This window comes from Microtus pennsylvanicus, chromosome 20, assembly GCF_037038515.1.
Source record: "Microtus pennsylvanicus isolate mMicPen1 chromosome 20, mMicPen1.hap1, whole genome shotgun sequence".
NCBI classification, from domain to species: Eukaryota; Metazoa; Chordata; class Mammalia; order Rodentia; family Cricetidae; genus Microtus; species Microtus pennsylvanicus.
The window spans coordinates 315937-330253 of record NC_134598.1 but is presented as its reverse complement, the minus strand read 5'-3'; the positions used below and the strand labels follow the sequence as shown (position 1 = coordinate 330253).

Below are 14317 nucleotides of genomic sequence, written 5' to 3'. Positions count from 1 at the left end.
CTCCAGCCCCAGGCATCCACCAATGTTTTTTATTCTCCCCAGGCACTGGAACACATGTGAGCATACATATACAAAAAAAACCCAAAACTTAATATACAGACATATTATATTATATATAAACTAAAGTGGAGTTTGTTTGAAAGTCAAACCAGTGACGACTAGCTGAAACTGAACCACAAGATTACGGATGCACTGTTGAATGTTTTCCTTCAAATCATTTTGTTTCTTCTGCACAACAACATACACAGGGAAATCTCCTTATGATAACTACTTTTACTTCAAGGAATGGAGTCCTAGTTTTAAAAAGCAATGGGTGAGCTGGAGAGATGGCTCAGTGGTTAAGAGCATGTACTGCTCTTCCAGAGGACCCGAGTTCAGTTCCCATCACCCATGTCAGGCAGCTCACCGGTGGCTGCCTGCAATCCACTCCAAGGAATCCAATACCATCACCATCATCTTCTGGCTTGAAAGGGTACCTACGCCAGTAACGTACACATATACACATAACTAAAAATAAAAACAAAATTTAAAGAAAAGGAAAAAAGAAACAAAACTGGATAGCAGAATGGTTGGGTCTCAGTAAAGTTCTGGTTTGCGCATTCCCATCTCAGCCATTTCAAATGTCATTATTATAACAGCCATTTCTTTTCTTTTTCTTTTTTTTCTTCTTTTTTTTTTTTTTCCTGAAAGATATTGTTATTCTTTTTCTTTTTTTCTTTTTTTTTGCTTTTGGGTTTTTGAGACAGGGTTTCTCTGTAGCTTTTCTGGAGCCTGTCCTGGAACTAGTTCTCATAGACCAGGTTGGCCTCGAATTCACAGAGATCCACCTGCCTCTGCCTCCCCAGTGCTAGGATTAAAGGCGTGCGCCACCACCACCCAGATAATATAACAGTTTTATAAAAAGAAGGAACCTCATTGAACTACATAATATACAGTGATCATATGATATATACCATTTTTTAGAAATCTGTAATTTTGAATAAAATTTAAAATCTAATATTAAAATTTGAATAAATTTTAAAATCTAGTATTAATTAATAAAATCTAGTATTAATTCTTGATTCTTTAAAACTTTTTTAACACAGCCCCCAAAATACTTCCATAATGTATTTTATTTTCTCTGTTCAGTAGTCATGAAAAGAGAAATAATTATAAAACAAAAAAATCTATGTGTGTTGCCACCACGATCAGCTAATTTTCTCTTTTGGAAATAACCTATGGCCCTTGAAATCTGTTTGAAAGAAGTGTTTTTGATCCAGGACTTCAGCCAATTTTTCTTTTCTTTTAAAATTTAGATAAGGTACATTACAGTCCAGACTAGCCTAAAACCAGCAATCCTCCTGTCTCATGTCTCAGCATCCTGAGTGTTTAGATTACACTTTAAAAAAGAAAAAGAAATCAAGACATATTCTTACTGCACAGTTCAGGCTCTCCCTGAACCCCTGATTTTCCTAAGATTTGTGTTATAAGAATACACCACTTCAATCAGCAAGCAATGTGATTTTTATGGAGGCTTTAAAACAGAATACGTGTTATGACTTGAAGAAGAAGTAGAGACCAAAGGTCTGCCATGCAGTCATGCAGGCAGAACATGATCCTCTTAATCCCAGCACTCGGGAGGCAGAGGCAGGTGGATCTCTGTGGGTTCAAGGCCAGCCTGGTCTGCAGAGTGAGTTCCAGGACAGCCACAGTTAACACAGAGAAACCCTATTTCGAAAAATCAAAAAACTAAACAAATGAACAGAAGAAATATCTTCCACCAAAGGCTTGGGTGGTCTTTCGGGGTAACATGTCTATGCCTGGAATCAGCTCACAGTCTACCCTGCCGTGGCTGCTCTAATTTGTATCTTTGTGCTATTATACAATAAAAAGCATGGAACTTTTCTGGGTCCTGTGACTCACCATCCATTTGATAATTGAAATTATCAAATGTCTAAGAACTCCTGATACTTGTGGTTTGTAGGAAGAGTTGCCTTGGACACCCCTGTTCGGCTGGTGTCGGAGGTGAGGGCGGCACTGTGACAGAGTCCTTCCACAGCCTTGGCAGTTTGGAAGGCTGCTCTCTTTTTCTGTTGCTATCTTTGTTTTCTGAAATAATGTCAGACACTCTGCAGCCTAGGCTCGTCTGGCTTTTGCAGAAATTCTTCTGACTCAGTGTCCCAAGTGCTAAGGTCAAAGACTTGCACCACTATGCCTGGCTTTGTGTTGAGAACTTTGTCTTGGGGAGTTCTGAGCCAATCCTGAACATTCATTAGCTACCCCACATTTTAACGACTTAGCTTTTCAATCAGTCTTTACTATAACATCCTGATACCAATTCACATTTTAATGCATGAAACTTTAATTCATACCTGATCAACCCTAAGAAATAATCATTAAGAATGAACTGTAAAGAATATATAATTTAATATTTTAAGAGATCTTTGTTGAATATCCATGTCTAAAAGTAAAAAGATCACTATTTCATTATTTGTAGAGTATTTCTAGAATACTTTTCCTAATGATGTATTTAATTTTTGCCATGTTCTCTAATATCAATTCTTTAGAACATTGGATCTTCCAAACCTGGGGTCACAGGTGGCTGTGAGCTGCCTGCTGTGGATGCTGGGAACTGAACCCTGGTCCTCTGAAGAGCAGCAAGTTCTCTTCACTGCTGAGCCATCTCGCCAGTCCTTGTTCTTTCTATAATTATGTGGACTTTACTTCAGCTTATTTTTCTTTTCCTTTTTTTGTATATAACATGAGGGATCATATTTACACATCTCCTTATGCCCTTTTCTGTTCTCATTCTTGACACTTTGTTTCTATTCTCTGGCTACTGAAATGCTGGGGACAGAACCCTTGGTTACATGGTGTTTGTGACCCCTTTGCTAGATCCTGTCTTCTGAGTGGGAATTACTAATACACAAGGGCAACCTTAGATACTTACCTCCTCTTCAATAGCAAATAATTTGACAATGTTTTTGTGGTTGAGTTTTTTCAATACTTCAAATTCTCTCATTTGAACATCCACTGGGCGAAGGAAGCTTATGTTATTAAATACTTTGACAGCATATAAATCACCAGTTTTCTAAAAGACAGAGGAAAAGAAGGAGTTAGCCACTAACATGCTATAGCAATCTGTATTCTCAGCACTCTGCATCCTTCAGACCAAGCAAGCTCTGAGACCAGAGCTCCCAAGTCTAAAAGGCAAAGAATTTGGAATTCCCCAAAGGTCACTGTTTTTGACGTTATGAACAGAACTTACAAACGGTACACTAGTGGCAAAAACAGTATTCACATAGCAGAAGGAAGCAGCTCTAGTGTCAGAAGGGAAACTTCTGGACAAGAAAAGGAAAGTGAAACTCCAACGGTTTCCCAAAGCCAAACATTTGCAAATAAGAACAAAGAGGTGGAAAATTATACTCTACCTACCAAACTGTTATCAACATTATCAAAGCTATGCAATTCAACTTTCAGACATTTTGTCACTGGCTATGCTAATGTCTGTGTTGATAAGCAGGAGCCTGAGAATCGAGGTCAGAGTGGACTTCCTGGCTGGACCATGCTGCTGCAGGGTAAAGTGGACTTCCTAGTTGGATCATGCCACTGCTGCCAAGCACACCTAGATGTCAGGGTGGGGACAGTGCGCTCCTTCGTCAGCGACCTCTGGGGAGCAAGGATCTACTGGCATGACACGCAGCCGAATCCCTGCAGCCCTTTTCCAGTGCTTAGGTCATGATGACATGCGATCTCGCAGCTTTTTAGGAGTACAAAACTAACCTTTTTCTGAACTCATCCAGCCCCACCCCCCAATTCCTTTCAGCCCCCAGAACCAGAAAGCTTCCCCTGGTGGCCAGCCCCAGGCTTTCCGCATTCAGCTTCACTTCCCCTTTTATTAAAGCTCAATTTCCTCAAAGCCAGTTCTCCCTGGGAGTTCAAGCATGGTCTGCTGAAGGACAGGCCAGGTCCCTGAATTGGTGCTCTCCTTTGGACAGAGATCCAACTGTCCTCCTCTCAGCATAGAAGCACCACCTTTAAAACCATTTTCTGTTGCCAATAATCCTGTCTATATGGAAATTTGAACCACCGAGTCTAAATGACCCCCACTGCCCAAGTCACACCAAGTACAAAGAAATGTATATTTCTTTATAATTATCTCACACTCAGTCTAACAGATTGTTTTCCCTAAAAACATTTGGTTACAGTTCTTTATTTTACTGTGGGTGTGACGGGTATGTGATAGGTATGGGTATGGGTAGGGCAGTATGCAGCAGCCAGTTTTCTCTTTCCACCATGACCTGATGATCAGACTTAAGTTGTTACAACTTATCACCTGCCATCCACTGCTACAAATCAAAGTTATAAGAGTTCCATCAAGCCACCTCTCATCACCTTGACCACGGTTATCATGCCCATATATTCCATCTGATATAACAGTAGCTAGTGACAACTTTAATAAGAAAAATTAAGCTAAGGAACACAGTGATGGCTCAGTGGATAAAAGCACTTGTCGAGCAAGCCTGATGACCTGAGTTCGATCCCCAGAATCAAAGTTGCCCTCTGACCTCCACTATGTATGCTATGGCAGTGTGCCTGTACACATAGACCACACATCTGTAAATAAAACTGCCTTAAAGATTAAATAAGTGGTATGCTTTTAATAACAGTACATTTAAGAGCATGGTATCCTAGCAATACACAAAAGGGTGAATATCATCATCAAAAAAGCTTTAAAGGGGAAGCAGGATTTTTTAAAAATTATTTTTATTTTTTATTATTATATTTATTTTATGAGGATTCATGTTTTGCATGCATGTATGCTATGTGTTTGCTGGTGTTCTTGAAGGGCAGAAGAAAGCATAATTCTGAAAATGGGTACAAACTATGGTGAGCTGCCGTGTGGATGCTGTCACCAAACCCTCTGTGAGAACAGCCAGTACCTTCACCACTAATTTTCCTGTTTCTATCATGGGCACTTGAGTGTGTGCAGATGCCTGTGGAGAGCGGAGGCATCAGGTCCCCTGGAGCTGGAGTTACAGGCAGCTGTGAGCCACCTGTGTGAGACACTGGGTGCTGGGAACTGGATTCAGGTCCTGTGCTCTTCACCACTGAGTCATCTCTCAGCCACACCCCACATCCTGTGATGTCCCTCCTAACGCTGTGAATATTTTATTACCACTGGTTAATAAAGAAGCTGCCTTGGCCTATGGCAGGGCAGAATATAGCTAGGTGGGAGGGAAATCCAAGCAGAGCTAGAGGGAGAAAGAAGGCGGAGTCACACAGCCACCAGAGTAAGATGCCAGAGCATTCCCAGTAAGCCACAGGGCACGTGACGATGCATGGATTATTAGAAATGGGTTAAGTTATGTGCAGAGTTGACCAGTAAGAAGCCTGAGACATCGGCCAAACAGTTTGCAATTAATATTAAGCCTCAGAGTGGTTATTCAGGAACTGGCAGGCAGAAGAGAAAAACTTTCAGTTACAATCCTGTTTTTTAGTACAGTCTCAGATACTTGAAGTTGACACTGATGTCACTAAGAACAATCATAGTTTCTGGAAATATATCTCTGGAGGGATTAATGACTAAATAATAAACTGGATCATAGGAACCTCTTAGGTCCATTCTTATCCTCCTCAAATCTGTTATTTTAGGTTTCTACAATATATTTTTAAAAGTGCACCTTTGTTTCTTTAAGGACTTTATGCTGCCTTAGGGGATCTAATTTGACTTTATCCATTCATTTATTCTTTCATTCAGTGAACATTTCAGAGGATTGGTCATGCCTAGGCACTTACACAAAGCATACTGAGTGCCTAAGTAGGGCACAGGACCAGAGGACATAAACTATCTAGTAACGCCAGCACTTTAAACACACGTCAACCAAACTATCACTACTGACTGTCATTTAGTTTCCAACTTATATCCTTTCTAAAGGCACTTCCATACAAAATCAAACTTGTGGTGTGCAGGCGCTGCTCACTAGTTACAATGTAACAACTCCAGGCCCACCACAGCTCCTGACACAAAATAACCAGTTCAGTAATTGAAACAAAGGAGGGCAGAAGGTCAGATGTGCTTTCAACACTAAACTCTGCTACTCTTGTCTAGCAAAGAAATATCCAAGCATGTGCAAAGTGAACTTAAATAAGGACCCAGAGCCCCTGCACAGTCCAGAGTCAGGAGGAAACTGCTAAAAGCCACCCATGTGCCAGTTATGATTCATTCTTTATGAGCCACACAGCTGTTTATAACCATATTCTCATCCACGCATGCTCGTCTCAAAGAAAATAGAAGAGTCCTCCCTACTAAGACGTTCAGCATTCCTCTATCTGAAAATAACAATTACAACTCCGAACATCACTCAAGTAAATTCAAAGTGCCAAAAAATCAGTCATTATTTGACTGGTAAAAGAAATCCTTACTTGATTATTTTTCTAGCCTTTTTCACATTTATCTTTGATTTCTTCATTTTAAATTATTCTAGTGGTTATCCCTAATTTATCCTCCAATACAACTGTTTGGGTTCTTGACCTGCTGCTGGAATCCTTTTAATCCCACTCCCACTTCTCCCAGGGTCAGAATGTCTCACCCTAGGACACAGCCTACTAACTCTGGTTTCCATGTTGAGAATCTCTTTTCACTCCAATCTACTGTGTAGCATGTTATTTTAGAGACAGCATGAGCCCTTGGTTGAGCAGATGAGAATCACCCGTGGGTGATTCTGTGGCATCTGCCTACCCACCATCTCTCCCACCATTGGGAAGTTAAGTAGGAAGGCAGAAACACTTTCCAATCAACTTCCAGTTTTTTCCATTCTGTATATGCATAAACGCTAGCACTGCCCCCAAACAAACTAAATCTTCAATAATCACAAAAATCATAAAAATCCCTTTTCTTTAGACATCCCCTCCCCCCTCCAAAAAGTCAACATCACAAAGCCAAAGGTTTTCATATAAATGTGCTGGTCAGAGGGAAACAAAGCGAGGAAAACAGGGACAGCACTGTACGTACCTTATGTCTTCCTCGGAAGACATTTGCAGTGGCGCCCTGGCCTAGGATATCAGACAAGAGCCACAGATGGTTAGACGTGCTCTGCATCTCGGCTCGCTCGGGCGCTTCTCCTCACGCTGAGGGGAAAGAAGAGTTTTGTATGTGTGCTGTTAACGAAATAAACACAGCCAAGAAACAAATGCCAGCCACATCTAGTCTGAAGTAGGCCTATTATTATTTACTGCCAAGCAGAACTGCATCAAGAGTCCAGTGTTAAGATGAACCTAACACATTAGAGGATAAAACACTGTGTGGGCACTATAGGAAAAAAGCCCCACAATATTAACCCACCGACACACAATCAGTTGTTTTTGTTTCTTTTTTTTTTTTTTTTTTTTTTTTTGGTTTTTCGAGACAGGGTTTCTCTGTGGCTTTGGAGCCTGTCCTGGAACTAGCTCTGTAGACCAGGCTGGTCTCGAACTCACAGAAATCCGCCTCAGTTGTTTTTGTTATGCTTTGGAGATAGTGTTGCCATATTTCCCAGCCTAGCTTTGAGCTCTCTATATAACCCAGCCTGGTTTTCTCCTTGGCCTCCAGAATGATGGGACTTTTGTGGATGTGCGTGGATCTGTGCGTGTGATGCTGAAGGAGGTGAGAGGGCCTCGGACCCCAGGAGCTTGGGTTAGAGGCCGTCGTGAACCATTTGCGGTGGTGCTGGGAGCTCAACTCCCACCCTCTTCAACACTGAGCCATCTCTCCAACACCCCCATGCTGGGCCTTTTTTCTTCAGATATTCAATTTAGTTTGCATCTCAAAATTAAAAAAAAAATCCCTTAATTATCTAATATTGTCTCTGCCAATTAGAGTAAATTGACTACTTATTTCCACCAAATGTTCCGAAAGATTAATCATTGACTTACAAAAAAAAAATTGACACAGGGTCTCATATAACCCACAATGACCTTGAACCTGCAATCTTTCTGCCTTCGCCTCCCAAATATTCAGAGGCAAATTAAAGAAATTACCACAATACTAACAAAAAACAATCATCACTATGTAATAGTTCCATAATGCAAAATTTCATCTACAGAGAAACTGTGATTGAGAAGTACAAAACTTATTATTCCTGAAAAGTCAGTAACTCCTCGGCCACTGTTTAAGGATAAGTTCCTGGGCTAGCAAAATAAATGGCTCAGTGGGCAGAGGGGCTTACTGCCAACGCTGGCAATCCAAGTTCAGTCCTGGAACCCATGTGGCAGAAGGAAAGGACTATCTGTGCTACAACATGCATAAGCACACACAATAAATAAAATGTAAAAAACATTAAAAAGCGGCCACATATCAAGTACATATGACCAAGTCTTTTTTTAATTTTATTTATTTATTTTTTTAGACAGGGTTTCTCTGTAGCTTTGGAGCCTATCCTGGAACTAACTCTCGTAGACCAGGTTGGTCTTAAACTCACAGAGATCCACTTGCCTCTGCTAACCGAGTGCTGGGATTAAAGGCCACTAAAGCCCAGTCATATGACCAAGTCTTAAGAAGCATCAACAGTGACTTGTCCTTTTAACATGGGAAAGGCATGCAATTAAAAAAATGGCACCAACACTAGACATGTCAGACTCCTTCAAGCCTGCTGTAAGTTCAGAGCACAAAAATCTTACCATCCATTTCCAAAAAGTTAGAATTCCAGTCATCCAAGGATGGTTAGGAACATAAAAAATGGCCAGGGGTCCACGTTTCACCAATCTCTTCTACACTAGATATCTTTATAATTTTATCACCTGTATAATTTAGATAAGTAATTGCCCATCCAATCTATTTGAAAGTAAGCAATAAGAATAGCACTCACTAGCTGGATGGATGTCCTGTGTGTGTGTGTGAGAGAGAGAGAAAAAGACTCCATTTTCATAAGTAATAAATGCATTTACCAGTTATTGCATTTCATTCAAGAGGTGGTAAACCCAAATATGTATGGAAGACTTTCCCTAGTTGTTATCTTGTTGTCAGGTAACTAAATGAAAGACAGTATCAAGTACTTGTATGTATCTAGTGGATAACTGAAAATATGCTTAGCACGCTTACCTGCCCTCTATATACCAATATACAAAGACGGGTCCACGACAGTGATGGTTTCAAACTTTCTTCCAACAACCCCCCCACGACTAAATGCATGACTCAGCACACCCACCAGAGGCTCCCCGAATTTTGACAAGCATATAAACTGGCGTTCAACAAGTACATTATTGCTGACGCAGTTGCCAGTCTACTTCCTTTAATTGTTTAAAACGAAAGTTACCAAGGATAAAACAGGTTTGGTGGCATGGTGTGCGGACAAAGTTCCAGGATTTCCAAACTCTACCTCACGTCAACCATTTATTCGATACATAGTAGAGGTTCCAGAGTGGAAAAGGTCGGGTTTTGATTATGCATTTGACAGTTCTCGGGGACACCTTCTCCTGGGGCGACCGACAGATAATACCAGGGAAACGGATGAGGCAAATAAATCCAAAAGTCAGGTCAAAGAGAAACTAGAAAACACGGGAATTTGCAATTTTGCCTGTGTACATAAAAAAAAAAAAAGTCTCGTACTGGTAGCCTCGGGTGAGTCAACCTTTGAGGACGTCTGTTCAGTTGCCAGTCCATTTAAAACGTGTCAGCTGGGCCAAGGGTGCGAGCCGGGAGTCAGCTCCGGGCTGGGCAGCCCTTCTGCCCCGCCGCCAGGGCCCAGCCGGGGCGAGCGCGAGGCTGCGGGACCCCTCCGGGCCGCGGCCCCGCACTGACTCAGCACCCGCCTGCCTCTCCGACTCCCGGGGGCGCCAGCCCGCTCCGCCCGACCCTGCCGACCTCGCCCGATCCCTCTTACCCAGCCGAGTCTCCGCCGCGTACAGCCCGCAGCTCCGGGGCCTTCTCGAGCCCCAGGCTACTTCCGGCTTCGCCAGTCCGGGCCACGGAGCACGTGACCGACGGCGGCGGCGGGGCGCGCCTGCGCGTGCGTACTCCTGCGGGCCTACGGGGCCGCGGCGGCCGGGCCGAGCTTCGCTGTCTGCAGTGCCCTGTGCCGACCGCGCTCGCCCCGCGGGTGGAGCTAAGGGAACTCGGCACCGCTCTGACCAGTCACAGGTGGGCAGAATGCTGGTCCTGAGGGCTTTCGCCGAGTAGATGACTGGGAGGCAAGTTTGTGTTTTAAACATCACTTGGCGGCAAGAGCAAGTATCAGTTCATAATGTCCATTCTGGTTTTGGGTAATACTGGAGAATTTAAACACTGAAACTTAAAAGCGCTAAACCTGTGCTATGATCAGGTTCTGCTCAAGGCAGACTCCAGTGGACGGTGTTACGCCCATATCGTGGGGTCCCCCAAAAACCACGAGTCCGCACTCGTATGTGAAAGCAAAGATCTTTTATTCAAGCAAGCTTAAGCTTGGACTCTCCGTCTCCCCAACGTAGCGAATGCGAGCAGAACAGAGTGCGCCAAGCCCAGTCGGGGTAGGGTTCTTATCATAGTAGAAGTTGGGGTGATTGGCAGACATCTGTCTAGGGGTCTCGGCAAAAGGGGAGTAGGTGAGTCCTGGGCTCCAGGACATCCGGTGACCTTATCTAATGGTTGGTATATCAGGTACTTCCCTTTACACGCTGGCCCTCCCTGGGTGGTGTCAGCTTATGGCTTTTCCCGGAACAGGTGCTGCCTGCCTTGGCCCTATTGTATGCAGCCAGGTTGCCCTGAGCCCCACGGAAGGTGTAACTTCTGGGGGTGGGGTGGGGTGGGGTGGGGGTGGGTGGGAAGGAGAGTGGGTCCCAGAGCAGAATGATGAAGGAAGACACCACACGGTAAGGGCACAGGCTTCCCCCAGGAACAAATAAGGGGATGAAGTCCCCACTTCTGACCTGAAACTCCATAGGCCCATTTTCATCAAATGCACAATGGCGATCAAAAAAAGCCCAACCCAATGAGTTCTTAAAAACAAAGTTATTTTATTAGAATTTTAAACAGTTTAGGCAATGAAATCATTCTAACAGCAAATGCACTTTCTGCTTACAATTAAAACCTATTTCAGTTCTGACGACATGAGCATCCAAGTTTCTGCCAACAGAAAAACCCACAGCTCAAAAATTATGGAGGAAATATGAGTAAGCCAAAGGACTTCACATGTTTACCACATAAGTGATACACACTAAAATACCACATAGTACTTTCTTAAAGTCAAGCCACCTGTGATCCCATTAGCAAGCATCGAGACTGAAACAAACGGTTAGGCACAGGACCATAAATCAGGCACCACAAAACCCATGTCTTTCGCCTGTTTTCTCACCTGTAACAAATGAGACTCACTAGCTTGCTTTTAAAAATAAGGTACTTAATGAATGACGGGAACAGTCTCCTATCATGGCGGTAACCTCAAGGAATGAAGATGAGCATTCTTATACATGATTATATTGACATGAAGTTCCTTACTTAAACACTCTGATTCCTTAGGTCTAAACACATGTGAATCTATTTTAGGGCTTTAGAGAGCCATGTGTGGGCTCAATAGTACAATAATACAAGTTAATACTGAGGCCTATGTTTTAACTCATTGAATTCTTAACAAGTTATGAGGTAGCTACCATTATTTTCCCCATTTCTGAGGGGGAAATCAAGGCAGGAAGAAGTCATTTAACTTGTTCAAGGTCCTAAAATCAGTTACTGGTGAGTGGTGCGTGGGTCCCGAGTCCACAGTACACAAATCTTCACTACTCTGAGGTGCTCCTAACTACAACACCTTGCACAATCACACTGTTGCGACAGATGCCACTGCATCTCAGAGTGCACAGGAAAACCCCAGTTTTGCTTGTCTTGTTTTTTTTGTTGTTGTTGTTTTTGTTTTTGAAACCAAGTCTCATTCTAGCCCAGACTGGCCCTAGCATCCTCTAAAGGCTGTGATTATAAGCATAAACTACCAAACCTGGCCCACTTTCCCATTTTTAAAAACCCATTATTTCCTGAAGTGTTATATACACTTCACTAATCTGTTTTTATCATTCAATAAAAGACTATTCCTAGCTGTCAATTTTACTGCCTTTATTTTATAATGTAGGAAATGCTATTTCTTGTGGACTTAAATCAGAAAAAGATTCCTGTGCACAATTTAGAGTAAAATGGGGGGGGGAGGGCACTCAGCAGATAAATGGTTGAATGAGAATGAGGACCTGCCCCAGTACCCACATAAACGCTGGGAGCTGAGGACTGTGTCTCGTGGGCCAGCCAACCTAGCTAAACAGTTCCAGGTTCAGTGGAAGATGCTCTCAATAAAGAGGGTTCTTATCAACCCCCACCCACCCCATACAGATGAAAACACACTGAATATCACACACACACTCACACATTTTAAAAAGATTTTAGGTCACAAATCCCTCCTGAAATCTTTTTGTCTCCTCCCTGTTCTGTGGTACTGGATCCTCAAGCGAGCATTCTGCCACTAAGAAATGCACTCACAACTCCCTCTCAAAGCCAGCAGGCTTCTGTTTACTACAATTTTAGGCAGGTTCTCATGTGGCCTAGGTTGGCCTCAAACTCATGATGCATCTGAGGACGGCCTGCTCCTCAGATGGTCCTTTACTTTTACGCAGTGCTGAGGAGGGCACCCAGGCCTCTCCTTCAGTGTCTGCGCTATGCTACAGCGGTCCTGTCCCGCCGCTCCAGCCCTCCTTCTCCTGCAGCACACAGCAGTACTTGTAGTCATCAAACACACAAGTGGTCAGACCTGGTGGTTCACACCTTTAATCCCAGCAGCTAGGAGGCAGAGACAGGCAGATCTCTGAATTTGAAGCCAGTCTGGTCTATATAGTGAGACCCTGTCTCAAGGCAAAAACAAACAAACAAACAAAAATCCAAGTGTACTTATTATGCTCTATGAATACCTAATATCATAGAAAAACATTGGGATTTATAATCCTATCATAGATTCACAGAGCCTCTTTCTAGTGCATTTAAAAGACTAACTTAACAGACTTCCGTTGAGTGACCTTTAAGGATACAGTCAATGAAATAAGGTGTCCACATTCATGTCTGTAAACCTTTAGGTGGGAAATCAGAGAGATTATGCTGGGAAAATGAGGCTATTTATAATAATTCTGGAAAAGACTTGGTATATTTCACTATGTAAAATTTATTTTTTATAAAAAATGTGTAACACCAGCACCTACTTTTAAACCAACTAATTTAGGAACCCATTCTCTTATAGAACACCCACTGGCATTGAAACAGTTTAAAGAAATGTAATGGCTATCTACAGAAAAAAATTACGTTTTGATTGTTACCCCATAGTTTGTGTCTGCACACATAAAACTTAACATTTCCAACTTTACATTCAATTGTTAGAGTCAGTTTCCCACTGCTATAGTTTTTTTTTTTATAAAGAACTTTAGAGTTTCATATAAAGAAAAAATTAAGGTACTAGGATAAAGCTATGTCTTATAAACAGTTTAAACTGGCATGCAGGCAATTGCCACATACCTACATTTAGGGAAAAATTACACCCATTTACATAAGTCCCACATCACAGCAATGCGCTCTAAACGATGTTAAAAGACGGATGTGAATGGCACACAAAAGCTGCTTCTTTATAAATTATTAGCTGGGACTCCTGGTCATGATTCTTTATAAATTATTAGCTGGAACTCCTGGTCATGACACAGGACAGGGAATCCAGTCCTCAGGGCTTTGCTCTCTGGAAGAACACCTGCAAAACAGTGTTGAAAAACAGCACAAGTGTCAGGCAAGATCTCTGTCAGGCCTCTGAATGCCAGTCCCCACTTGGTAACAAACAACACTGCTATGAGCAACAAGAGATAGGCTTTGGTAGCTTCTTATTTACTGGTAAAATTAACAGTGGAAAGTTAAATTTAAGGAAGAAAAAAGTCAAAGACAGAAATCCTAAGCCTTAAAAGACTTCATATTCCTAAGACCTAGATGTCTGGGTTCACCTGACAAGTTAGGTGAGAGGAAGGGTGGACATGGTAACTCACACCTAAGAGTCCCAAGAGTTGGGAGGCCAAAGCAAGAGACAGTGAATTCCAAGCTAGCCTGGGCTACATAATAGAGATCCTGTCTCAAAATAAACCAAAACCAAAAAGTGCTAAGAACGACCCTGAATGAGCAGAAAAAAAGCCTTCCAAGAAGACTGTCTTAACTTTTACTGTCAAGATGACATAGCCTTGGGCCCCCAGCGAAGGAGTCTCAATTGAGGAACTTCCCACATCAATCTGACCTAGGGGACAGTGTCTTGACTGTTAATTAAAAGAGGCTGGACCAGCCAACTGTGGGCAACACCATTCCCTTAGTAGGCGGCCTTGGACTGTGTAA

The 14317-nt window shown here is 42.5% G+C and overlaps 2 protein-coding genes across 4 annotated transcripts in view; both read right to left on the bottom strand.

Moving 5' to 3' along the window:
- Tbk1 (TANK binding kinase 1) overlaps positions 1–9941 on the bottom strand; it is a 42327-nt gene extending 32386 nt beyond the window's left edge. Inside the window, exons 1-3 of the mRNA XM_075953993.1 lie at positions 9840–9941; positions 6995–7110; positions 2930–3070 (exon numbers count right to left, since the gene is read on the bottom strand). Coding sequence (XP_075810108.1) covers positions 2930–3070; positions 6995–7081 — 228 coding nt within the window. The 5' untranslated portion in view covers positions 7082–7110; positions 9840–9941. The remainder of the gene's footprint in view (positions 1–2929; positions 3071–6994; positions 7111–9839) is intronic.
- Positions 9942–10925: 984 nt separating this feature from the next.
- The window catches only part of Xpot (exportin for tRNA), a 43901-nt gene continuing 40509 nt past the window's right edge, over positions 10926–14317 (bottom strand). For 2 of the 3 annotated variants that reach the window (XM_075954773.1, XM_075954775.1), the window contains one exon: positions 10926–13694. In XM_075954773.1, coding sequence (XP_075810888.1) covers positions 13668–13694 — 27 coding nt within the window. In that variant the 3' untranslated portion in view covers positions 10926–13667. The remainder of the gene's footprint in view (positions 13695–14317) is intronic. The other variant, XM_075954774.1, reaches the window with a different exon arrangement.